Consider the following 26,554-nt stretch of genomic DNA (forward strand, 5'->3'; position numbering starts at 1 on the left):
CCACTTACCGAATTATCGTATCATACAAGCTCAAAATTGAATATGTTTAAATTTTAATTGGGATGGTCGAAACATTTTGAAACTTTCACAGATTGTAGATACTATCTAGATGTAAATGAGCAATTCTTTTCAAAACCATCGATGCGTATTTTCTTTATATTTTTTGCGTGTTCAAACAATTTTTAAAAAATGTAGAAACAACTTGTGGGTGCACACATTTCTGATTTTTTGGTTAAAAAATTTTGTATACCCTTAGGTACAACATATATTTTTTTCGGGGCCTGAAAGTGATGGCAACATTGTCAAAAAATAAAACTGAAAACAAACGTGTTTTCGCTCAGTTTTTCCATCACTTTAGGTCCCTCACCGTGAGGGCCCCTTCATACAATCCTTTGCTAAAGTTCACAATTTTCATTTCTTTTGCGCCCCTTCCGCTTGCGTCGTTCTTCGGCTGCTTGGATTGTGTCCATTTCGGAAGAGGAACACCAAATATATCTCCGTAACAGTGTTCCACTTCAACCGACTCTTCCACAGCAAAGTTACACAGCTTGCGGTAGAGAGCCCCACTGTGTGTGTGGCCAGTGAAACAAGCCCTGATACGAGGAGCCGACACGGGGTGTGTGTAACGTCGTTGTTCAAGAGTCGGTTGCAGTGGACACACTGTTACGGAGATATATTTGTTTTTTCTATTCCGAAACGACATAATCGAAGCAGCCGAAGAACGACAGAATCGGAAGAGACGCAAAAGAAAGGAAAATTGTGTACTCTGGCAAAGGAGAACTCAGTGAGAAAACTGCGCAAAAAACAAGTCTGTTTTATGTTTTATTTCTTTTTGACAATGTTGCCATGACTTTCAGACCCCGAAAAAATATATGTTGTACCTTCATGCGCAAAAAAGAAGAAAAAGTGCGAATATACTGTAACTCACGCTTTTTCGCAATTATTCCATTTTCCTTATATTTATGGGTAAATGTCAGTTATTAGTAAGTGGGGACAATAGAAAGCAATCCATCTAAGGAGACTTTTTTTAAAAAAACAATAAAATAATAAAAATATAAGCAAAAAGCAAAATTATGTTCGGTTTTGTGTATACTGGCATTAATGTTTCTCGAGGGATTTTTTGCAGTAGCAGAGCACGATTGCAGAGGGAATAACAGGATTAGTAGGGAGAGAGTTGAATCCAGGAACTGCAAAGTGAAGTAAAATATTGCATTATTGGCGTAAATCAAGGGTGTAAATTGTCTGCCAAATATAAATTAGCTTCTGTAACCAAGATGTTGTACAGAAAGATAGAAACAAAGAGAAAAACTGTTGTCTTAAGTTTGAAAGTGACATGCTCTATAGCCACGTGCATTCATTTGTTAAGAAAAAGACTGGCAACAAAAGATAGGCTGTGTGGTCAAGTGGGTAGACTGGTGGACAGGTAATTCTTATATGGTTTTGACATCAGATCAAATCCCATTCCATCACATCCAATCTTTTTTTTACAAAACATTATAGAAGTGAATATTTTTTATGTTAATACGAACCGAAACAATAAAACCGAAATAACGTTTTGTTTCCTCATTACGTATTAATTTAGAATTAGTGTACTATTAGTAATAGCGATTGCTTTCAGTTTATGTTGTTGCATAGCTTCTTATCTCATTTTCTTTTCTCGAAAAAGAAACAAATTTGTCTTCAATAAAGCATGATAAATATACCTGTACCTATATATAGAAATCTTAGTATCAAACGTGATTTATCGTGATGACATGAAAAACTTTCCCGTTATTAAAAAGGAAAGCTATAGAAATTTATTGAATTTTATCTTCTTTAGGATTTTACCATGCTAAATATATATTTTTCCAAATTCCAAAATTCTGCATGGGACTTTTGCCCCCTAAAATCGTTTTTCCGCAGAAAATAAAAATACTTATTTTTTATTTTTTGCCCATTGCCCTTACAGAAAGTTTTGTTACAGTTCTTTCATGTAAATTTAGGCGCTTCTGACATACTCTTATTAGCACTTTTGATATTTCATGATCAAAATTTTGGTGGAGTCTGTGCCCCACCTAACCGGTTTTTCCAGGAAAGTACGAAACCCGTATTCCCTCATTTTTCGTCTACAATATCTATGCACAATTTCATTCACTTTGGTTCACTTCTTCTTGCCTTTCGGGCGTCAACTTTGAAAGTTTTTGTTTGAGGCTTTTGCCCTCTAAAACCATTTTCCGCAGAAAACAAAAAATACCGTATTCGTATATTTTTTGCCTATTGCTCATTCACAAACTGTCACTGCAATTCTTCATGTCTTTTACACACATCTGACATGTTGTTACTAGCACTTTTGATATTTCATGATGAAAGGTATGGAGGGGTCTGTGCCCCACCAAACCGTTTTCTTCAGGAAAATACAAAACACGTATTCCTTCTTTTTACGTCTGCAATATCTGTTGATTATTTTCTTTCATTTTGGTCCACTTTTTTTGCTTTTAGGGCTTCAACTTTCAAAAGTTTGGGTAGGTTCTTTTGCACCCTAAAACCTTTTTTCGCAAAAAATAAAAAAAAACACTTATTCGTTTATTTTGTGTAGTATGTACCTGCCAAATTTTATCAAAATCGGAGTGTTACACTTGGGAAGTATCACTTGTTAGAATTATAACAACAACGCATTGCTCACAGTTTGGACACTGACTCAAAGTAATCTGATATAAAAGAACCTCAAAAGGGAAAAAGCAGGTTCATTAAAAAGTATGTGAGTTTTGGAAAGTAACAGCTTCCAGGCCGTCACGCTGGATACGTCCCTGTGTCAAAGCATTATATTTATTTCTTACAAAACATGGTTATTGGATGCGTAATAAGTAACATTATATCATAGTTTGCCTTTTAATAGGTCTTTTCTTAACACATCCATGTTATCCGACGTTCTGCCTGCCTGTTTTATGTCGGATAGGCGAAACTCTACTGTATTTCCAAAGATACCATATACACAGGGGCTAGAGGTCTGCACGGGCCGGAATTTTTAGAACAGACTCGGCCCGACCCCTTTAATTTATAATCTATAAGAATTAGCGGATTAAGGGCTGAGCCAATGGAGCCCAGGCTCCGTGGTTCCAAGCTGAGGGGGGCGATTAAAATCCCTCCGTTTAATACTAAAATATAGCAATTAACTTATTATATTATAGACTTCAAACCGATTCTAAATTTTTTTGCGCTCGTTACGCTCGCGGTATCGCTACATTTAAGTCTATAAGCCATTTCCATCAGCAGCATTTAGCTGTTAATAATGAATGTAACTAAACTAATTATTGTAAACTTCGAGCACATTAAAATATTATAGCATAGTTCTCGGTAGTTCTATAAGCCTATAAGGTTGTGGAAGGCAGCAAAGAAAATTTATGAGCTGGAACTATTCTTAACATAGGAACCCATTAAAATATTCGGCTCTACGTCCCCAAAGGCCTTCATCCGCCCCTGTCTATAAGCAATATTTCACAAAAAGCTGGTATTTTTTAACAAATGTGTTCGTCATCAAGTTTTCATAAAGTAGACCCTTTCTCCTTTAAATAATTTCAGAGGCTGCGGTGTTTCAGTGGTAGAGTGTTCACCGCTGGTGCATGGAGTCCTTGGTTCGATCTATGCTCGCGCCAAGTGAACCTCGTGCTGGAGGAACACCGTGCGCGTGGGTTTTCTCGAGGTTCTCCCGTTTTATCCCACTTTCTTCGTTCGACCATTTCATTCATTCCTCATCATCACTGTCTCCCTTAGCCTAGCTGGCATAGACGGGGGATGTAAAACTTAAAGATTTCATTTCAAATAATTTCAATCAAAAAACAGTTGCAGGAAGTATGTAATTTCGAATAAAACAAACTACTATATAAAATTGTGAGTATATTATTTTTTATGAAATTCTCGCGAACTTTATTTCTAAATCGAAGAGTAAGAAGTCTAATTCACTCTTTTATTATTATAGATCCATTCCAATTGAAGCAGTTGAAATAGTTGGAAAAAATTAAAAAGCCATACCCTATATTCCAGTGTGCCACAGTCGGTATAACGCGGCACACTGGTGTGTCCAGCAAAGTGAACAGTGTGACGCAAACTTTTTCCTATTATTTACAAGAATATTTGTCGAGTTTCTGTTATTTATTATTATTATCAACGATTCTCCCATGGATCACAGCCTGTATACGGTTAAGCAACCACAAGTATCACATTGAGGGAATGAGTATAATTATTTACTTTAATTGTAGCACAAAAGTCTATTTGCTTGTATATTCTACCGGGAATAACAGCATGCATCTAGAAAGTTAGGACTAACAACAAAGGGATCCGATGTTCTAACCACTCACCGCCCCAAAGTCGTGAGTACTACAAGTTCTCTTCTACGCCTTGGCACAATAAGGGCTGTTGCGTTCAGGGAGAGAGAGATAATAAAAGCTGAGTTCCTTGAGAGCAGTCACGTTTTAATTGCGCTCATGGCTTTAAAGACATTTACGAAGATAATTACAGTAGTAGAGGAAAATAGTTACGAACTCGACGAAACATACTCTATTCCTGTCGATCCATTGTTGATGGATACTAATGTAACGGCTAAATTAAATAACATCTGCCCCTGGTTTGGAGGTCCTCATTCACGACATGACCACAAACTGGCCTTCGGTCTTCCATCGACTTCGAAAACAAAACCAGACGCCCATTCTCCAATTACTCAAGATCAACTACATTTATCTGCACCTAATTCCGGTTCTTTACATGAGCACACTTCAGATGACTCTTCAACACCAGGAGGAGAAGACGAACCACCATTTAAGCTTCCAAAACATACTGTTAAATCACGCACTAAATCACCTAATCCAGTATCCGTCGCTAACAGATTTGCTCCACCCGTCCCTACTGACAGCACTGATTCACAACTTCAATTCTCAGATGCCGTTCCTAAGACATTGACCACTGAAGATAATGTGCCGATGGATGCTTCCACAGCCGCAAGTATTTCTACCTCAGATAACAAACGGACCAAGCGTACGCCTGGATTTGAACGTACTATTAAATGTCTCACAATTTACGATTACCCCAGTGAAAAAAGATACAAACTAACCCATGGTGCCATTACTGTTTGCAAAGATACCCCGCACTGTGTAATTCACCCAGATAGAAGAAAATTTCAGTGTAATAACCAAGAAGATTATACCGTTTTGATCAAATTCTGCAAAGACTTCAAATTACAATATGCTTTAGATTAACTAAAAAGATGAAGTGCTTAAAGTAGTCATTAGACAGTTACCAATAGACACCTTATTGGCTAATATCAAGCAAGATTTAGAGAATCGTGTTTATCCCACCATCTCTGTCCAGCAATTGATCGTCGAGGAGGAGGAGGGCCTCTACCCCTCTTCCTAGTAACATTACAAAAGACACCTACAGTTAATAGTATCTTTGACCTACAATATCGTGAGTTTTACAAGATAAAAGTTGAATTATGTAAAGCAAGAACTTACGTCCCGTGCTATCGATGCCAACGTCTTGGACATACTCAGTCATCCTGTTATGCCAACCCTCGTTGTGTCAAGTGCACCGGAGGTCATCTTACGCAAGAATGTTCGAGAAAACCACCAAACAATACAGTGAAGTGCCCTAATTGCGGTGGCGGTCACCCCGCGAACGACACCAAATGCCCAATGATACATCGAATACTATCAAGACGTTCTACTCTTCAGAAGTTACCTCAACCACAGAATTTTCCACCTCTTTCATCGGACGTTCCACATGTATCCACATCCAAGAAGACTTTCCAACCTACCTATGCAGCAAAAACAGTACTTTTTCCACATCATTACAACCTAATATCACATCACCATCATCATCTACCATAGGAGAACCAGCATCAAGTTGGCGTGATCTACTCACCTTGTTTAATGACCTGCAACTTCAGCGACTCCTTCCAGCTCTTCATAGACGTTATCATTGTATCAAGGCAGATCATGAGTTTTTTGACAAACCCATCATTTTTTGCGAAATATTAGAAGAAATTCAAGATTAACAGGAATACCTATCTAGGACTACACTCTTATAAGGGCCACTCCAGTGAACACCATTGAATAAATGCCAGCCAATCAAGAACCAGCAAAGAACAAGATCAACGGCCAATCACCAGTGACTTCTCGTTAACATCAACATTGAAAATCACCATTATTCTCCATCATTATCAACCTTCCAACACTACAACGAAGGCGCGACAGTTGCCCTTCACCAACAGCTCAGATGCGTTTAATTCATATGCTCATTCAGCTCAAATAGGAGGCAGGGGTTCCCATTAACCTTACGTGCACCAAGGGGGGTTAAAAATGTCCACCCTTTCCAAAATTAACAATTTTTATGGATATTTCGTTAGTATCACACCATAACTCAGGTTTTGTGTAAAAAATAATGTAAATTGTACTTTCTGCTTTTCAGTGTTTTTTAATTTCTGAAAATTAACCTATTTTTAAAAAAGGTTTTCATTAAAGTACCAACCCTTGGTGCAGCGTGTCACCATAATGTACAAGAAGTTATATCAAGTTAAAGTTTAAAATTCTGACACTAGGCGTTGCTGCGGGCACAGCTGATACAAAGTGTCATTCACCAAAGGTGGTGTGCCAATCGCAGCTTCGAAACCACGCCTCCGCACTAGATCTAGTACCACGTATTTCTGACAAACAGTTGAGGATCACTATCCTTCGGTTGAAACTGTGAGTGAAGTAAATAGCACACGTTTTTGCTTTCTTTTGAAAGCAAATATGGCATATTTTGTTTCCGATAGTGACATTGAGCGCGAAGTGGCAATGAACACAGATAACAGTGACTCTGTATCTGGCGTTGATGAAATTCTAAGTGAAAATTAAGATCGCTTCAGCGATGTTACTATCGGAATGCGAATGCGAATTATGATCAAGAATTCGAAGAAATGAATAATAGTGATGGCTGTAGTGACGATGAAGAGGGAAGTTCCCTTCATCGGGCATGGCATATATTGCTAAAAGTGGCCGAGTGTATACTAAAGAAGCTCCCCGTCCTACACGCAGAACGCAACAGAATATTATTCGTGAAAAATCAGGCTTGCGACCATCAGGAAAGGTAAGCATTATAACCGAGTCATTTTTTAAGTTTTTTACGAAACACATTTTGTCACTAATTGTTAAATACACTAATGAAGAGGCGCAAAGAAGAAATGTTGCTGAAACCAATGAGACTGAAATGCTAGCTTTGATTGGAATTTTGATTTTGATGGGTGTAAATAACGAAAACAATTTGAACTATCATGATTTATGATCAAAAGAAAATGGTAGGTCATCATATATAGCAAGCATGAGTCGAAATCGATTCACTTCACTTCTTAGTGTTCTCAGATTTGATGATAAAAGTACAAGGTTTGAAAGAAGAGCTACAGACAAATTTGCTGCTTTACGTGAAATATTCCAACTTACAAATGAAACGTTTACCAAGCACTACAAAGCTGGCGAAAACACTGTTGTCGATGAAATGCTTTCGTCTTTCAGGGGAAGATGCCCGTTCAAGGTGTTCATGAAAGATAAGTCTAAAAGGTATGTAATATTGATAAGAATGTTAGCAGACTGTCAACAGCGTTATGCCCTCAATATGGAAGTTTATGCCGGCAAGGTAGAAGGATCTACCCAACAATCAAGAGGCCCTAAAGAAATAGTGAAACGACTTGTTGCTCCTATTGTAAACACAGGACGCAATGTGACAACCGACAGGTATTATACATCTGTAGAGCTTGTCGAAGAATTGTACAGGGACTATAATCTTACTGTAGTTGGAACACGAAGTGCAATAGGAAGCACATTCCAGAACTGAAGTCCACTAAAGGCAGAGACTTACACTCTAACATATTTGGGTTTAGGGATCCTGCTACTGGTAATCTACCAATCACACTTGTGTCGTACATTGTTCGGGAAAAACCAAAGAAAGTACTAGTCATGCTCTCGACACAGCATGCGGATACAAAATGCGATGAAAGTAATAAAAATAAGTCCGATATTATACTGTTTTATAACTCGACCAAAGGCGGAGTCGACTCCATTGACCAAATGGCCAGGAAGTATACCATCAAAAGGAACACTCGAAGATGGCCATTGTCTGTGTTTTTTCGTTGTTGGATATAATTTATATCAATTCATATACTCTTTACGTGTTAAATAATCCAGAGTGTCTTAAAAAAGATCTAAAAAACGGTATAGTTTTCTCCAACAACTCGGCATGGCACTTCTCAAACAAAATGTGGAGGAAAGAGCTAAAGATCCAATTGGTCTCCAGAATCACATTGTCACAGCAATAGAAAATGTTTTGGGACATATAGTCACGAAAAGTGTTAGGGAAGTGAAAGAACCAAAACAGAAAGAGGAAGATATGTTCTTTGTTGCAAAGAAGCCAAATCGAAAAACATTCAATTGAAGAAACTTGCAAAAACAACAATTGTATGCGCAAAATGTGAAACTTTTGTTTGTGGAAACCATAGGGAAAAAACCAACGTATGCCTCGCTTGTAAATGCAATATTATTGATTCAGAGTAACCGACAAATGACTTTTGGCAGATAATATAATAAAATAATGTTTACTCTGTACCTTTCACCAATGAAAATAACTTACGTTTGTACTACCATATCCTTATTCTTGTAATTAGGAAAATATGCTAATAGCATTTCTTTGCTTTCAAATATAGTGTGAGAATAACAAATAAAAATGTTAACATACATAATAATTGTTCTGTTCGTGGCCTTTAGTTGTCTTAGTTTACGTTTAGTACAAATACAGTAGCAAATTACATTTTCTGGGACAGATAATTATAATTTATGTGGTGGACATTTTTAACCCTCCCTTGGTGCACGATGTTACGCGCAAACCCTTGGTGCACGTAGGGTTAAAGAACCCGGTATTCCCCCATCTGAACCTGTCAGCTATCGTAGAGAGAGAGAGGGAAAGAAAGAAACAACTTAATTCCATTGTAGTTATATGCTTATTAAATGTTAACTTATGTTTATAAATTATATAAGTGATAGTATCGTTTTCTGTTTATTATTATTATTATACATTTCTTAACACGTTAATTGCCATGTGTATAGAATTCCATACACACGGCTCTCCTGTGCAGCACAGCGTGATGATTTTCCATACGCAAACAATGTAGATATTCCAAGTTTATTGTGTTCGTCCTATAGGTGTTTATGTAACTAGAAACATATGACGTAGAAATCAAAATTTAATGTCCATGCCACGTATATGCAAAACCATACACAAAGAAATTTATGAACAAAGACAATGAGTTTGAGTTTAACGTCTCGTTCAGCAACGATGTTATATGAGACGTCAGTCTACTGGTAAACGTGGACTCCCAACCACGTAAGCTGTAGCCGGAAATCAAAGCCGGGTCTTCCACGTTAAAGGCGCGTACGCTAACCGCTTGACCACGAAGGAGCTCATGAACAGAGACATTTATGGGCTAAAACAAAGGCGAAAACAAAGATATGTGATGTGATATATTTGAGTTTATCATCCCTTTCAGCAGCGAAGTTATATGAGACGTGGACTTACTGATTAACGTGGTATCCGAACCACATGAGCTCCCCTGGGCGAAAACAAAGATTTACTGACGGATTGCTGTCCGTGATGTACAGGTGATAACGGTCATGAGTTTTAAATTTAAACAAATATAGTTTTAATTAAGCACGAATTTAACTTACCGTGTACAATAGGGAAGGCTCAGGAGTTTGCTAGGATAGTTACCATATCAAAACCCGTCAAATACACCACTGCAAACCTGTCAGCTAGCCCCTATCAATATTAAACAGATATTGTGTTCTAATGTTCATTTAGATGCAAACCTGGGTAGGCCTACGGACTTCAATATTCGTCCTCAAACGAAGGTGCAGACTATCCATGATTTGCAGTATTAATTATATTTTTTTCTCCAAAGATTAAAGTGTTTTAACTTTCTGACAAGAGTCTTGATTTTATTGTTATTATATATCTTCAGAATATCTTTAGTTATAACATTTTATTCAAAGAAGCAATATTTTATGTGAAAATGTGTCAATAGGTAACCAGGATCTTTTACATAGAGGATACGAAATTTTAAGCATAGTTGACTCATTATTTAAACAACAGTTAAATGAAGTTTTAATTTGCATAGTTCTGTAAATAGTATTTTATGATATTGACTGTATCTATTTTAATATTATTTTACAATCAACTTTAATCTTAAAATGTGCTTATATTAAACTTCTGAAAGGGTCTTAAATTGCTAATATTCATTCTATATCAAAAATTTTCTGATCTGTTTTAAATGATTGTATAATGGTCTTTACATAGTGCTGTATTTTTGCCAATGAGCTGTTCACGGCACTAAAAATAAAGTTATTATTATTATTATTTTCTGCATTTTGGTAAGTCCTGGGGCTAATGAGTTTTTTTCCCTTTCTTCTCAATTTTCAGTTTGGTCCTGGAAGCTTTCCTCATGTTTCTCGATTTTCATGTTAAACTTTTAACTCCCAATATTTTCTTATATTTTTCAAATCAACGATCACTTGCGTTCTTCTTCCTATTCTCGCTTTCCTTTCACATTGAAGAAGACAATTTGTTTGCAAGATGTGTCCAATCCAATTGGCCTTTCTACGGACGATCTTCTCTCCTATCCGTTTTAAAACGTCGCCGTGTGTTACTCTTCCTGTCCATATTATCTTCTCCATCTTCCTCCAACACCACGTTTCCAAGTTCTCTAAATATTTCTTTTCTAACTTCCGTAATGTCCAAGGCTCTGAACCATACAGTCCAATGCTCCATATATAGCACTTGACAAATTTCTTTTTTAGTCCAATATTAAGCCTGCAAGTTAATAGTGATTTTTTCCTGTAAAATGCTTCCTTGGCTATGCCAATTATCGAAATGATCTCTCTCGTGCAGTACGCGTCCTTCTTTAATGTACTTTCCAGATATTTGAAATGGTCGACCTTTCCAAGTACTCTTTGTTTAACTCTGACCGGTAAGGGCACATTTAAACAGGATTTTCTCATGACTTTCGATTTTTTCGATGTTTTCCATTCCCAGTTTCCCAGTGTCAACTATTTAGCCAATCATCTCTTGTAGTCCTTTCTCAGTTCTAGCTATAATAAACACTTCAATGTTAAAATATCCAATTCCCATTAATGCTTCCTTCGTTAACCATTCACTGTAAATGTTGAATAATTAGGGTGACATGCTACAACCATTTTGACTCCTTTTCCAATCTCCACAGTATTGGTTTGTTCTTCATTCTAGCACATCTTGACTCGTTGTCCTATGTACAGGTTGCGAATGAGCCATCGGTCTCTCCAGCACACCATAATTTATTTAACTATTTGCAAAAGTTTCGTCTAATTGATATTGTCGAGAACTTTTTGCAAGCATATGAAGCACAAAAATAACTCTACGTTTACGTCCAGAACTGGTTCTGAGATAATTCTCATAAACTCAATGGCATCACTGGTGCATTTTCCTATCCGGAATCCGAATTGATCTTGCTCCAATATCTTTTCCATTTTATTTTCCAGCTTTCTGTTCATTATGAGCGCAATTACCTTTTCATCGTGGGAAATAATGTTAATAGTTCTGTGATTGCTGCACTTCTTTGCTTCCTTTTCCCTGGGTAATGCAATCATTGCATCATCAAGAAAATTCTTTGGCCATTCTCCTCTAGGTAGATCTTATCAATAATTGAAGTCAGCACTTTCATTCCATTGTCTTCTAATACTTTCGTCAAATCCGCCATCTCTAGTGGCCTTCCTTTTTCTCATGTCTTTGATCACTTGTACTACTTCATTTTTGAATACACTGGCTCCTTTTTCTTCATCATCCACCTCTTCCTCTGCTTCGGTTGCAACATCTTGAGGCGGTCTTTCTTGTCATACAGAATTTTTTATGTGTTCCTCCCACACTCTAAGAATTCCTTGATGGTCAGTGATTACATGACATTGTTGATCTTCGATACCAAATGTGCGTATCATTTGTTAACTTTCCTCCTAATTCTTGTGCTTTTTGATGTATCAGATCATATCCGCCGCGCAGCTGAAATTCCATTATCTGTTCCATGTACTTTTCTTTGGTTTCGTCCGTCTCTCTTCTAAATTCATTATTCAGCTATCTGCATTCTTTGATGTGTGTGCTTTTTGCACTTCTGTGTTCTTCCATCTTCTTAAACATGATTTCAGTTACTACAGTTTTCTCAGTGCTCTTTCCATCTTGATAATGTTGTTGTGCAGTGTGTTAGGTAAGATCTGTTTAACTTTTATCCAACAGTTTTCTACATTCTCTACCATATCGCCAATCACAAAGAATTTTTCTTCAATCTCTTCTTTCACATAACAGTCCATACTTCTTAGTCACTCTAAGTTCCGTTTTTTATTTCTTTACTCATTTTTCTCGATTGCGTTTAAAAAGGTTTGCACTTCCGCCACTAGGAGGCTGCAATCCGAATCAAAATCCGCTTCCGGTAGTGTTTTCACATCTCGTACACTATTCCTGAAACGTTGCTTCACTAGGATGTAATCTATTTGGTAGTGATTCGTATCTTCAGGACTTTTTCGTGTGTACAGCTTGGCTTTTCTTTTCTTATACCACGTGTTCGTCACCATCGTATCATGTTGCCTACAGAAGTCGATAAGCATTTGACCCTGTTCATTTCTTCTACTTAGCCCAAATGGTTCCACCACTTTATTCGCTTCTCCTCCTACTACGCTCTCAAAGTATCTCATTACTATGGCGTTGACCTTACCTCTTCCCTCCTGGTGCAATATATCGCTAATCTCATCATACAGTATTTCTACGTCATTATCATCATGATCGTTTGTTGACATATACTTGATTAGCACAATATCCACTGGTTTTGCACTTAGTTTTAGAAATATGAAACGGACACTTTAGCGTTCCACTTTTGTTACACTTCTTGCTACTTCGTTCTTCATTGCTGTCGCGACAATATTCTGGGCCTTAACGCCACCCGAATAGAATATTGTGTAATTTCCCGATACTGTCTCACCTTTTTCTGGCCATCGCAGCTCACTTAAGCCCACTATGTTCACTTTACATTTGCCCATTTCCACCTTTAAATTTTCAATTTTATTCATAAGTCATATCCCTACGTTCAAGATTTCTATGCTGAAATGGAAGTTATTATTATTCTCTTATAAAATAAATCTTCTCGGAAAAGTCCCCACCCGGAGATACGAACTCGAAATTATTTTACCTCCGGAATTTTTCACCTTAGGAAGAACCATCATTATATTTGTTCTCCTTCTTCGTCCCGTCTGGGAGAAGATAAGGTAGTAGTATTTCCATTTCCCTTCCACATCTGCATGCAGTTGACCTCTTGGTCGGTTATCCGCGTATTAGAACAGTCTCCGTCGCTAAGGCCAAAAAGGTGCTCTGACCTCCACCCGCTCATCCGCCACCCAAAAAGGCCATTTGTACTTGGTAGAGGCTGACTTCTTATTCCGGGAGTCATTTGGTGTCTACCTACGTTATCCTCTTAGGATGTTGCCCATTTTCTCCTGCGAGGAAATGTAGGTTGGGATATTTCCTCCGTTTAGGATGAGACACGAAGGCTTTTCTCAAACCTCTCCAGTACTTTAAGAAAGCTTAAAGACAATATGAAAGCAAAATTCGCATCATGCAAAAATTGTACAAAATAAAGGTTGAATACATCAATGTGAACTGTTTGCCGTAATATGGAGAAATTAGAGGAAGTCAGCAAGGTAGAAGAAAGAGCACCTCACAATCTCAGTGAACGGAATAAAACACATCGCATATCAATTTTTACAAGTATGCTCTTACGGGTAAATACCTAACCTTTTTTTTTAGAAAGTATTATAACAGGTGGTCAAAAATGGGTTACCTACATACATTGGTTTCATAAGGATTTAACACCCCACCAAAGCCCGAAAGTAAACATCCAAGGAAAACCTTTTGTTGAGTATATCGTGGTGTTATTGTTCAAGTATCAATCATCACCAGTGTTTGAAGTCAAATTTAACTATTAGTACAGATACATATGCTCAGTAGCCGCGACGAAAACAGGAGAAACTTCATGAAAATCATCCTGCAAAAATCATCATTCCTTTGCACGACATACTTTGGGTACATACAGCTAGGCTAATTCAAGAAAACACTCCTGAGGTCAGATGGTCTGTTTTACCACTTAATTGCATGCTGAGGTAACTAAACGTTTCGGTGTCCACTTAGTGGGATGACTTAGTGTGCTGGAAATAATATGATAACCAAAAGGTCTAGAAAGCCATTAACAGATCATGAGTTATTATACGGTTTGCAGATTGAACACATTAACAAATAATCAATGTTTTCGCTCCCTTTCTAGTTTTGTATGTTTACTATTGCCCCCTACTGAACTGTAATAGTCTTGTATGTTCACAAATAACACATTTCATGTTCCGTTAATGCACATATTATATAAATAGAGTAATTTACTATGAATAGACAGTCAGACGTGAGTTTGTAACAAATAAACAACTACAACAAATGGAATGTTATTTGAACAAAATGTCCAGATTCGGGAAACGTTTCGGTATCGATTGAATGTTTTTAATCAGCAAGGAATTGGGACTTTTACTTTGAAAAAACTGAACTGTCTCAGCAAAATGACGACTTCTTTTAACTTGAGAGGGAAAGGCAATTCCATGTTCCAGTTTTTTTTTTAATTTATATTAATCGTGTAGGCCTACGAGACTGACGGAAATACTGAGAGAAATATAGGGGAAGTAAATTAAGATCTAGTTTGTAGAAAATTCCGCCTTAATAGCACTTCTCGTTGTTCATTTGTTGTCAACAATTATAGAATATAATGTTAATATTATACTATGTATAATAGTGCTGTTTTGTGAGAATACTAGTTTTACCAGTTAGTAATGTGGATAGTTTTAAACAGATGGAGTTGCAGTAGAATGATTTAGATGTGAGATATCTGAATGGGCTATTTTGTTCTAGTGACAAGAAGCATTAAATACTAAAAAGCCAAGTGGGGCAAAGGCATTAACTGTATTGAGATATTTACGATGAAACATGGCAAAGTTCGTGCCACAAAAAAAAAAAAAAAAAAAAAAAAAAAAGATATGCTGGAGTTGTTGATCCATCACTCAGTTTGAGGAAAAGTGCTTCTGCAAGGGGTCATATACTTCTAAAAACGCATTGTAAACATGCTCCATCTCATAAATTGGTACGAACAATTGAATTGAATTGAGAAAGGCTTTATTCAACCGGGCGAGGTTCAGCATATTGCTGCTCTACCACCTAACCCTTGTCAAGGAAGTACATTGAGTTATACAAAAAACATACAATCAATTGAGTCGAAAGATACGGTTATATACAACAAAATACAGGAATACAGTAAGATGATAAAAAAAGAAAAGAAAAAAGTGGTACTTTTAACAAAACACACACACACGCACAAGTAAGACAAGTGAAGAAAGGAAAAAACATACAAATACAAACATGAAAACAAATACATACCGATCAATAACATAGAGACAAAATAAGTTATGAATGTGATTCACAATGTAGGGAGGACGGTGATGAAATATTTTTAGAATGCATGATTATTTAATAAAGAATATGTACCAAGTCAAGTCTGATTTCATTTACATGGTTCAAGTGATAGAATACAAATCATGGGTACCTAAACTTAAATTTTGTTGGCTGAGTAAATACATTTTTAACATTTTCTTGAAAGAATTAAATGTTTTAGCTTCTTTTACTACATTTGGTAGAGCATTCCAGGACCTTGGTGCTAATACTGAAACTGCCGCAGTGGTTTGCTTGAGTCTATGGTGCGGAATATCAAACGTATTTCTTTTGCGTGCTAACTGAGTGTGAATAGTTGAGCTAGCAGTGAGTTTTTTTTATATAAATACGCGGGGCGTGTTGTTTTAAGAATTTCATAAATGAGAGAGCAATAATGCAAATGTCGTCTTGTCGACATTGTCAGCATGCTATTCCTGTTCAGAATAGGCAAAATATGATCAAATTTTCGTATGTTGTAACAGAAGCGGATGCATGTATTTTGTACCTTTTGGATCAGGATGGCATTGCTTTTTGTTAGAAGCGGGCCATACACAGCATCACAATAATCAAACAGACAGTATCAGCGTTTGTGTCAGGAGTAGCTTGGATCTTTGGACAGACAGCATCGTATTTTGTACAAGTTTCTTAGTATTCCTAGAGCATTTGAACACTGAGTAGAGACGTGATTATTCATAGAAAGTTTATCCTCAATTTGTACTCCAAGACTTTTAACACAAGATGATTAGCTAATGTTTGAGTCCATGATTTGTAATTCTATTTTGTCAGGAGCAATTTTATTAAGTTGATTAGCGGAACCTAGAACAGTATAAGTACATTTTAAGGGATTAATAATAAGACTGTTATCAATACACCAGTTACTGATAGCCTTAAGATCTTGGTTAAGGAGTCGAACAACTTGTGGCAAGTTGTGAGGCAAGGCTTTTATAAACAATTGAGTGTCGTCTGCGTAACAGTACATCTTTGAATGCTGTACAACATACCAGATCTGCAGTGTATAAGGTGAACAAAACTGGCCCTAAAATTGAGCCTTGTAAAACACCTCTATCAAGTACAACAGCTTCATAAATTTTATAATGAGAGGAACTACATAAAGTAACTTGCTGTTTTCTCCCATGTAGATAGGATTCGAACCATTTTATGGTATTTACTGAAAAGTTATAGTATTTCATTTTTGTTAAGAGAACACCATGCTGTACAAGGTCAAATGCCTTTCAGAGGTCTAATAAGACTAGTTTGACCACATATTTGTCATTAATGCATGAAGCACATTGTCTTTAATACCTAAGAATGCAGTAGAAGTGCTGTGAAATTTACGAAACCCAGATTGTTTGCATGGACCTATGTCAGAGTTATCAATATATGAAATCATTTGCTGAAGCACTAACTTTTCAATTACCTTTGAAACAACTGACAATACACTTATTCGCCGAAGGTCACTAGTTGATTTAATACAATGCTTCTTTGGTAATGGCAGAATTTTAGCTAGTTTCCAGGGATCAGGGAATTCAATAAAGAGTAGTTCACAATATTAGTTACGGGAGATGTGATAACAGGTAAAGCTATTTTAAGCATATGTGGGGTTATTTCATCAAAGCCCGCTGCATTGGATTTAATGTTAACAATCGCTCTTCTAACTTCATGTTCATGAATAGGTCTTAACATTAAAGGTGTTCCACAAGCAGTGTGTTTCAGTGAACTGTACCGATTCATTTGTTTCTCAAATGTATCGTCACTTGTTACTGAGATATCGGAAATCTTAGCAAAATGAAAATTTATGACATCAGGAGAATTTAGTTCAGGGAGGTTCAACGATTAACTTTTTCCACCTATTCCCAAATTATGTAACGTCCGCCAAGTGTCTTTATTGTTTTAGCGTTATTTATACGAAAGGAAAAATACGCAATCATTTCTTGTCGAATAACTGCCGTAGTAAAATTACGAAGCTCTTTGTACTCATCCCAGTGTTGCTGCAACTTAGCGCGTTTGAACCTGTAGAGCGCACGATCGCGTATTTTCATTAGCAGCTTCGTATTACTAGACACATAAGGCAATATGTTATTCGAAACCTTAGCTGTTTTTATTGGTGCGTGCTGATAAAACAGATGTTTTAAAGAAGTCTGAAGACAATTAACTTTAGCATTTATAGATTCCTGAGATTCAATTTGTTTCCAGTTCAAGGCTTCAGCATTTTGTAGAAATGCGTCGTGATTAAATATATTAAAGTGGCGATATTGAATAATATTAAATGACTTTCTGGGCGGTTTCTTAATGTTCAGGATAGCATGTGTCACCCAGAGATCGGATGATCCAATGGATGGACTAACGCCACTTGATGCTATCATGTCAATTTTATCGGTAATAATGAGATCGAGTAATGATTCACCGAACTCTGTTATTCTGTTTAACAATGAGTTAATCGCTTTGCAAATGATGGTTTTGAAGTGAACCACAACGAATGGCCTGGCCAAATGGAAAATTTTGAAGACGAACAACTGTAAGCATTACTGAATGAAAATTGTGTCATACTCAAAATAAAGTTTGCCGCAGATGAAACGCAAATTAAACGTTGCTGATCGTTTTATCGAAACTCGAAAAGTCACCAGTGAACTCTTGTTTTAACAACACCAACGAAAGTACTTTCTACATTGAACAGTAACTGGCATTGAAAATTGGATTTATTTTGAGCATCCTCAAAGCCGAAAAGCGTGGGTGACCCATGTCAACCATCGACATCTACTGCATAGCCAAACCGTTCGGAAATAAGACAATTCTTTGTAATCTTTGAATTTTTTGAGTTTTACGTCCCACGATTATGCCGGTTAGGCCAAAGGAGACGGTGATTATGAGAAATGAGTGAAATGGTGGAATGAAGAAAGTGGGAGGAAACGGGATAACCCCGAGAAAACCGACGCACACTGTGTTTGTCCAAAACAAAGTTTACTTGGCGGGAGCAAGGTTTGAACCCGGAACCACATGCACCAGAGGTGAACGCTGTACCGCTGAGCCACCGTGACCCAACTATTCTTTGTGTGTGGTAGGATAAGGAGGTTGTAGTGTATTATGAGCTGCTAAAATCTGGTCAAACCTTTACCGTAATCGCTACCGAAAATAAATAATCTATTTGAAGCATGCTTTCATCTTGAAACGACCACAATGGGCAACAATACACGGCAAGATAATTTTTCTTCATGATAACGCAGCATCACATTTCAAAATTTTTAAACAACGTCTTAAACAACCTTGACTAGGAAATGTTAACTCATTTGCCGTATTCACGAGACCTTGCCCCGTCAGACTTCTAATTGTTCCACTCGAGGGTACACGTACTTTCTACGCAGCAGTTCACAACGTACGGAGAAGAGGGCAAGTAGGTATCTGAGTACTGTGCCTCCGAGGACGCAAAGTTGTACTTGCACGGTATCCACAAATAGCCTGAAAGATAGAAGACATTTTTCATCTAGTAGTGTCCATTGCTTTGAGTCAAGTACATGTGCTGTTTCTGCTAAACTTATCGTGTTTTCTTCGGTTACAAAATCAGCATTATTAACCGGTTCACCTTTATCGTTTTGCATATACAAGCATCACTTGTACATGAACTCAAATTATTTTCGTTTACTATACCATTAAATTCAGCGTTTTCTTCAACCGTTTTCTTGGCGTTATTCAATTCTGTTCTTGATGGTAACGATCCCTGATCAGCAATAGACACATAATTATTACTCGATCATGAACTATTGCTGTTTTCTGTACCGACTCAAAGTTTTCTTCTCCAGTTTTCTCGGTGCTATTCAATTTGATTAACTGGAGAACTCTTCTTGCCTCGAAGTCATTTTGCAATTCATCAACGAACTGTGCGGGACGACGGGCTAGGCAACAGCCACACGGCAAGGAGAAGAGATAGAGTTAGGTCGATTTGTCACCAAGTGGGCACTTCAAAAGTATATATATACAGGGTAGGCCATTTTAATCAATCCACGGAAATATCTGAAAAATGATAAAACATAGGAGAAATGTTTGAAGTACACGTTATATATTGCTAAGGGGGAACACCAATTCCGCCAAAAGTACCCCTCCCCTCCCCCCGTAAATGCGGGTAACGGGGGTAACTTTGAAATATCAAATGGAAACATGGGTCGAGTAATACGTCGTTCGAAAGGTCTCGGAAAACTAAGTAACGCTGTACCAAAAGATGTTTCATATTTGGCGGAATTGAATCATAGGGCATATCGAATGATGTGATCCCTGTGATCTCAGCGGCTTCCCTGATGGGGTCTTGGGGGCTAACTTCAAAATTTGATATAGCAACATGAGTCGAGTGGAACCTCGTTCGATAAATCTTGTAAAATCAAACATCTTGCAGTCCCAGCGGGTTCCCTGAAGGGGTCTTGGGGCTAACTTCAAAATTTCAATGTCCGACCGGACAACGGTTTGGGCGTACGCTTGACCTACCCAATGCTGTTTGGAAGGCAGACTTCATGGATAGAGAGTTGGTGCACTGAGTTAATGCGGATGGCCACAGTTACATTTTATTTCACTATTAGCACTCATGTCATATCGTGAGCTTGAGGGACGAAACAGTGTGTATGTATATCCCCGAAATGCTTACCGAGTAACCAGCACGCATTGCATAGAAGTTTCTGTGGCGACAGAGATTAGCAAATTCACACGTTTGTAAGTTCCAGCAACTGAATTATTCGACAACTTCTTTCTTATAACGTTCCTTCTGTTTTCACATCAAATCATACTCAGCCATAAAGATATGCGTTACCATTCAAATAAAATTTCACCTTTTTTAGTCACTACAGCGTCATCCTTACAAACAAATGTTTCAACCACACCATACTTATTTGTAGCGTAGCCTTAATTTGCGAATAAGAGTAGAGTTCTCATTTGAACTTTCACAGTTACTTTCCACCCCACTCACATACAGAGAACAGGAAGAGATTATTTTGCAGAACTTAAATTTCTTTCTATACATTATGGCAATTTTACTCTAACATTTTTTTCTCTGTTGTATCATTCTCGAGCCTTGGAACGCCTCCGTGGTTTTCCTATTTAATTTTTGTTATTTTCATTTATCTCTAACCGTATTCATACTATGGGCACTAGACGTTTTCTTAGACACATTTGAAAGAAAACGAAAAAAAATAAAATATATATATAAATATAAAACATATATAATAAACGAAGAAGAGTGAGAGAGAGTAGAGGAGTCGCTAGAATTAATTTTTTAACGAGGGCGATTACGAAACATCACCTACTAATTGAAATTATGATTATTTTCCAATAAAGTAAATTTCAATAAACTTTTTTATTATTGTTCGTCCCTCAACGCATACTCATCTCATGGTTAATTATCCCATATAGGACTTCCGAAGAAACTCATCGAAACAAGTTATTGACCGTGCCGATAGCGACTACTCTCAGTCATGACTCCGTTTTCTTTCATTCAGAAATAGGAAAAGAAAGAGAAGAAAGTAGAAGGGTAAAAGAAGGAGGTAGGAACAGGGAGGGAAAAAAGAAGACAAATAGGGTATTTGTATAAGAAACAGATTACTGGATAATTCCGGAACTATAGTAAAAAGTCGGGAAAGTCGTTGAAAGATGAATCATTTTAAGTGTTATTAACGACTAATCGATTTTAGAATGTTTCGGAATAGACACATGTTCCTACATACCACCCCGACCTAGCTCCAGGCACCACGCTCGTAGGGTTGCCCAGACCTAAACCAGGAAAGGAGAAAATCGAATTTATTCCTTGTAATGTTATTCCAAACGATGATTGATAACCATCCAGCATCTGGACTCTGTTCTCTGGGATCGACCACACATATGAATTAGCCAAAAAAATCAAAGTTATAAACTCAATATAAATTTATGTATCGTATCAATAAGAGTTTCAACTTCCTGGAAGAAAGATGTCGTATTTAGGCTCATCCTGCTATTTTCGTCTCACTCCTAGAGCCGGTTTAAACCGTTAATAGCGGTCCTTCATGACCTAGGTTATTTACCTTAACACATATATTAAAACATGACACATATAAACGTTAATATGACAACTGATATTACTAAAATTACTTAAATTAAATCTATCATGCATTCACTCGCTCACTCACTCAGGACAGTGTATATATGTTTAAAGGAAACCAGCTAGCTACAAAGGTACAAATAATTTATTACATTCATAGTGAAAAGGAAAAGACAAAACAAATAATTATAAACAAAATATTAAAAGCACAAGTTCTTGGTTATATATCAATAGAATACATAGAGTTATACTTTAGTAAGTCTTCATATATTTGATCATATTGACAAATGGAAAGAAGAAAAAATAATTACATATATTATATCTTAGGCATGCTAAAGCGAAATTATGATTTGCGACATACGCAAAAAAAAGACACTTATTTTACTTTTTAAAAAAATGGACAAAGAAGAAAGAAAAGAAAAAAATTTTTTGGGTGTAATAGAACTTATGAGTCTCTACCTCACATTGAGAAATAAAATATTAATAATTCTGAGCGTTCAAATCACAAATCACGCACTACTCGTAGTGTCCAAAACATTTCGCTCCATTTAACATATATATATATATATATATATATATATATATATATATATATATATATATAAAAGAGAACGTACAAATCCTTTGTTAGCTCATCACGCTAATACGGCTGAACCAATTTCTTTCATTTTTGGGGGGTTATTAAGATTTGGACCCTAGATGGTTTTTTATCATATCACTTTAATTTTCAATTAGCAGTGTCTTGAGATAATTGACCATTCAAGTGTCCATAACGTAGAAATCCTTTGTTAGCTCATCATAGCTAAATCTAATCGTATTTATATGCAACCCACATGACCGTGTCACTCGGCGGGTTAACATAAATGACAGGCGATATAATGTTAACATTTACTGCAATCTTCTATGGTTTTTATCATATCACTTGAAAGCGAAAAAGTAAAAATTATCTAAGTAACAAAGTTTATTGCGTTCCGGGGTGACCGCAGCGAAGCGGGGTGAACGCTGCTAGTATATATATATATATATATATATATATATATATATATATATATATATATATATATATATATATTGGTTTATAAAAACCATTCATCAACTACATTTAGATTGTGACTCTATTAGCAGTTTATATCTGCACTCCCATAATGCAACGTTTATACCCATCTAGGGATTTTAAAAATTACATTCCGCCAGAGGATGTTTCTCCTCTTAGTCAGTCCATTTACAACTTTATTAATCGGATAATTTCGAGTTACTTGTTCATCACTGGGACACGTCATGAAACCTTTCATTTATCCAGGATCACTTTTGTAAATATATATATATATATATATATATATATATTGTTCGGATTTAAGATGATCTTCCACAGATGTAAGGATTGTAATGATTTAAATTAAAGAAACACTGGTCAAGTCATAGGATACATATGCAGGTGAGAGGGATTTAAGGTACACTTTCCACAATAGTTTCAGGTTGGTCGCTCAGGGATAATATTCATTATGATGTGGGTTACATTTAGACCTGCCATTACTTCTTAATACATGCCATTAAATAATGATTACATAGGTTATTATTTACATCTATTCAGAAGAAAGGAAAATTATTTGAGTGCACAGCAGTATTCTTGACAAAAAAATCTATATTATTATATTCGTCGGAAACTTACTTGTAAACTATAGCAACCAATACACGTTTGGGGGGGCAGACACGAGCGCTCTTACATATATCCATATAATTCATTTAATATTATACTTTTACTTTAACATCATATTCACATATTAAGCACATGTACATTTCGACGTATTCATTTATCTATATCTATATATCTATCTATCTATCTATCTATATATATATATATAATATATATATATATATATATATATATATATATATATATATTTAATAAATGCGCACACGTTTAAATTAATAACCCCAACAATAATTTCTGAAAAGGTTGCAAACATTGTACAGGAAAAACAAATGACTTCCGACATTACATATGAAAAAAAATGATTTTTTTACCTGATACCGCGCGTCTATAAATTTTAACTTTCATATAGTCAATTCGTGCATAAATAATAAAAAAAAACTTTGTGAGGCAGGCACATAACACAGAACATTCCTAAAGATATAAATAGATAAACCAAAATACAATTTCTGGGCCCAGGTTAACTATGAGATAAACGAAAACCAAAACGGAAGGAAAGTGACCAATGGATTAAAAAAGAATCCCAGACGGACAATGGTGAAGGAATGAAAGTGGAAAATTACGGTGTACCGAATCGTTACTCACTTCGGCGATGGGTCAAATATAATGTAAACCCAGTCCCTAACTATTTCATCAAACGAATCGTATCTCGCAACGTCTCAGCTGGTAATTTTAGATCAGAGTTGTACGTTAAATAAATTGTAAGCGACAAGTTCAAAATCTGGGGGGGGGGGTGCAGGTTGAAAGTTTATAAAAAAACTTGAAGAATGAAGACAGAGAGAGAGATAGAGAAGAAGGAAGACGAAGAATAGGGGCGCCAAAGACTTAAGTGAGAAATAACTAACACTATAAAGATAGAAGTCCAATTTCACTCTCAACAAATCCATAGCCAAAATATTCTCTTAATATGCCAAAAAGGTGGTCTACTCAAATACGTAGACTTAAGAGGGACACGTGGTGCCAAGAAGCAAGTCCGTGTCTTGTAAATAATAACTTCACAAGTTATTGCTTGTAAAATTATTATTTACTAACCGTATCCGGCCCAAACCAACAGGCGAAAGGGAGAAAGGGGGGAGGGCAAGATGTCATTGCCCTAAATTTTGAAATTTCTAAAACAATAAAAAAATTATCCGATCTCTCCGAAAACTGAGAAAGGGTCTAGAGGAAAGTACGAAAATTAGACCGAAGGCAATGAAATAAGAAAGACCCTAATTATGGATTTGCCAGAAATAAAAAAAAATTAAATAAACTGAATTTTGGATCCGTGATTTCTATTGCCAAACTTCACCGATAGCTCCCCTTCGCAGAATACGCTAAATTCTGAGGCATCGATTAATTTCCATCACTATCTAGTTTGAAAACTGAGAAAAGAAAACGAAAATATTCAAGGGGGGAGGGGTCGATGCCCGGGTACGGGAAATAAGTTTCAATAACTAATTGTTTTGATTCTGTAACCCTGTCAGAGCTGTCGCCTCCATGAATACTGTAAGCTAGCCCGAGTAGGTAACGTGAAGAAAAAAAATCTCACGGAGCAGGATATTCTATTTAAAGCCGACCAGAAAATATAATTCACTACAGCCAAGTTGTGTAACAACTATTGCCTTTCCATAATTGATTATTAAATATGTTCAGTCAGCGATTATATGATGCTACAAATATTATTAAACGAGATTATTGTGAACGAATACGACTGCAAAAACAAATTAAGATATTAAGCACTAACCTAGTCCGGCAATATCTCACCCACATGTTCGCAGAATGCTCCGGTGTAGGGGCCAGAACCCGAGATGTTGATAGCTACACATAATCCTTATATATATATATATATATATATATATATATATATATATATATATATATATATATATATATATTCTTTTACCGAAACGTGACTAATCATAAACTGGGCTTATATATATATATATATATATATATATGTATGTATATGGGTGTCCTCTCATTCATTTCGTTTCACAATATATTCATACTATCATTTTATTCATTCATTACGACGTCGTATTTCATAAACACCATATTTCTTTAACTACACCCAGACTATATGCACACTACGTCATATACTTCTAAATCTATAAATCATTGCCAACATTTCATGTTCCGGCCACCACACAAAACATCCCTCGAACACACGACTCCCTTACCACGCAAACAATACTATGTTATACTTCGTAGCTTCATGTAGAAAAAAATATATGTATGTTCACAGAAAGAGTTCTCCACGATATTATTTAATTTTTATGAAAATTCTGACAACAATGAAATTATTCTGCACCCGCGGAGAAAAAAGAAAGATGAACATTTAATATAATTTCAAAGCGAAAAACTAGCATCATATCGCCCGACTTCTGTTAAGAATTTACGTATTGTTTATTTACTTAAATATTTTGATTTCTAGACTAAGTAGAATGTTGTAATTTTCGGAAAATATTAGTTTTGAATCACTTAACCTAACCTTAACCGGACACTGTATATGTATATGGGCTGGGAATTATATTTTCTAGGTTTTATTTCGAAAAGAAAGGTCAATTCCATGGAAACTAAATCACTGAAAGCATCGACATAAGAATGACGGTTAGTACTGAAATTTTGACACTAGGGGGCTAGCAACGATATGATCAACCCTTGAACCACTGAATGTGACCTTGTACACGGAATTTTGATACTATGACACTCTCATTTTCTAATATTACTATAGAAATAGCTATTAGCGTTGCGTTTAGCTATTGATCGAATACGAAAATGTAAATAGTAAATGATACACTGTCCGTACTTCATTATTTCACACACTCTTCCATCACTTAACTACAATTGCTACTAATGATACTACATTACAAACACATACATGCCACATCCATAACTACAAACTACATTAATACATGTTGTACTGATACATATACACCAACAACATTCAGATTTTACCATTTTTTTTAATCGGCTCTATGAAAGGTAACGAAAGGAACGGAAAAAGAGCCAGTTGGCCCTTGTATTCACCAATTCACATTTTTTAACCTGTTTAATCAATGCCCCCGAGGGGACATATCAAAGTATTGACTAACAATAGGACCCCTGCCCTGAAGGGGCAGGAACCCGGAGCAAACTATATGTTCAACTCATCCCGCTGGAAGCTGTACTCCCAAGTCAGGAGTAAAATAGGAGCCCTTACTGTAAATTTACACATGCATTATTCCACC

The 26,554-nt window shown here is 36.3% G+C and overlaps 2 protein-coding genes across 2 annotated transcripts; one reads left to right on the forward strand and one right to left on the reverse strand.

Annotated features, from left to right (window-relative positions):
* Positions 1-7,329: 7,329 nt before the first annotated feature.
* Positions 7,330-7,839, forward strand: LOC145665349 (uncharacterized). The gene has a single exon (XM_081732646.1). The coding sequence runs from the start codon at positions 7,330-7,332 to the stop codon at positions 7,837-7,839; it is 510 nt and encodes a 169-aa protein (XP_081588772.1).
* A 4,583-nt stretch (positions 7,840-12,422) lies between these two features.
* On the reverse strand, positions 12,423-12,869 carry LOC145665350 (protein CFDP2-like). Its single transcript, XM_081732647.1, has one exon. The coding sequence runs from the start codon at positions 12,867-12,869 to the stop codon at positions 12,423-12,425; it is 447 nt and encodes a 148-aa protein (XP_081588773.1).
* Positions 12,870-26,554: the final 13,685 nt, after the last annotated feature.

The sequence above is a fragment of the Thermobia domestica genome, chromosome 11 (assembly GCF_964235325.1).
Source record: "Thermobia domestica chromosome 11, izTheDome1.hap1.1, whole genome shotgun sequence".
Lineage (NCBI taxonomy): Eukaryota > Metazoa > Arthropoda > Insecta > Zygentoma > Lepismatidae > Thermobia > Thermobia domestica.

What these genes read in the sequence shown, in the direction of transcription:
- LOC145665349 (XM_081732646.1), top strand. Translation starts at nt 7,330, where the DNA reads ATGAGTCGAAATCGATTCACTTCACTTCTTAGTGTTCTCAGATTTGAT.
- LOC145665350 (XM_081732647.1), bottom strand. Translation starts at nt 12,869, where the DNA reads ATGTCAACAAACGATCATGATGATAATGACGTAGAAATACTGTATGAT.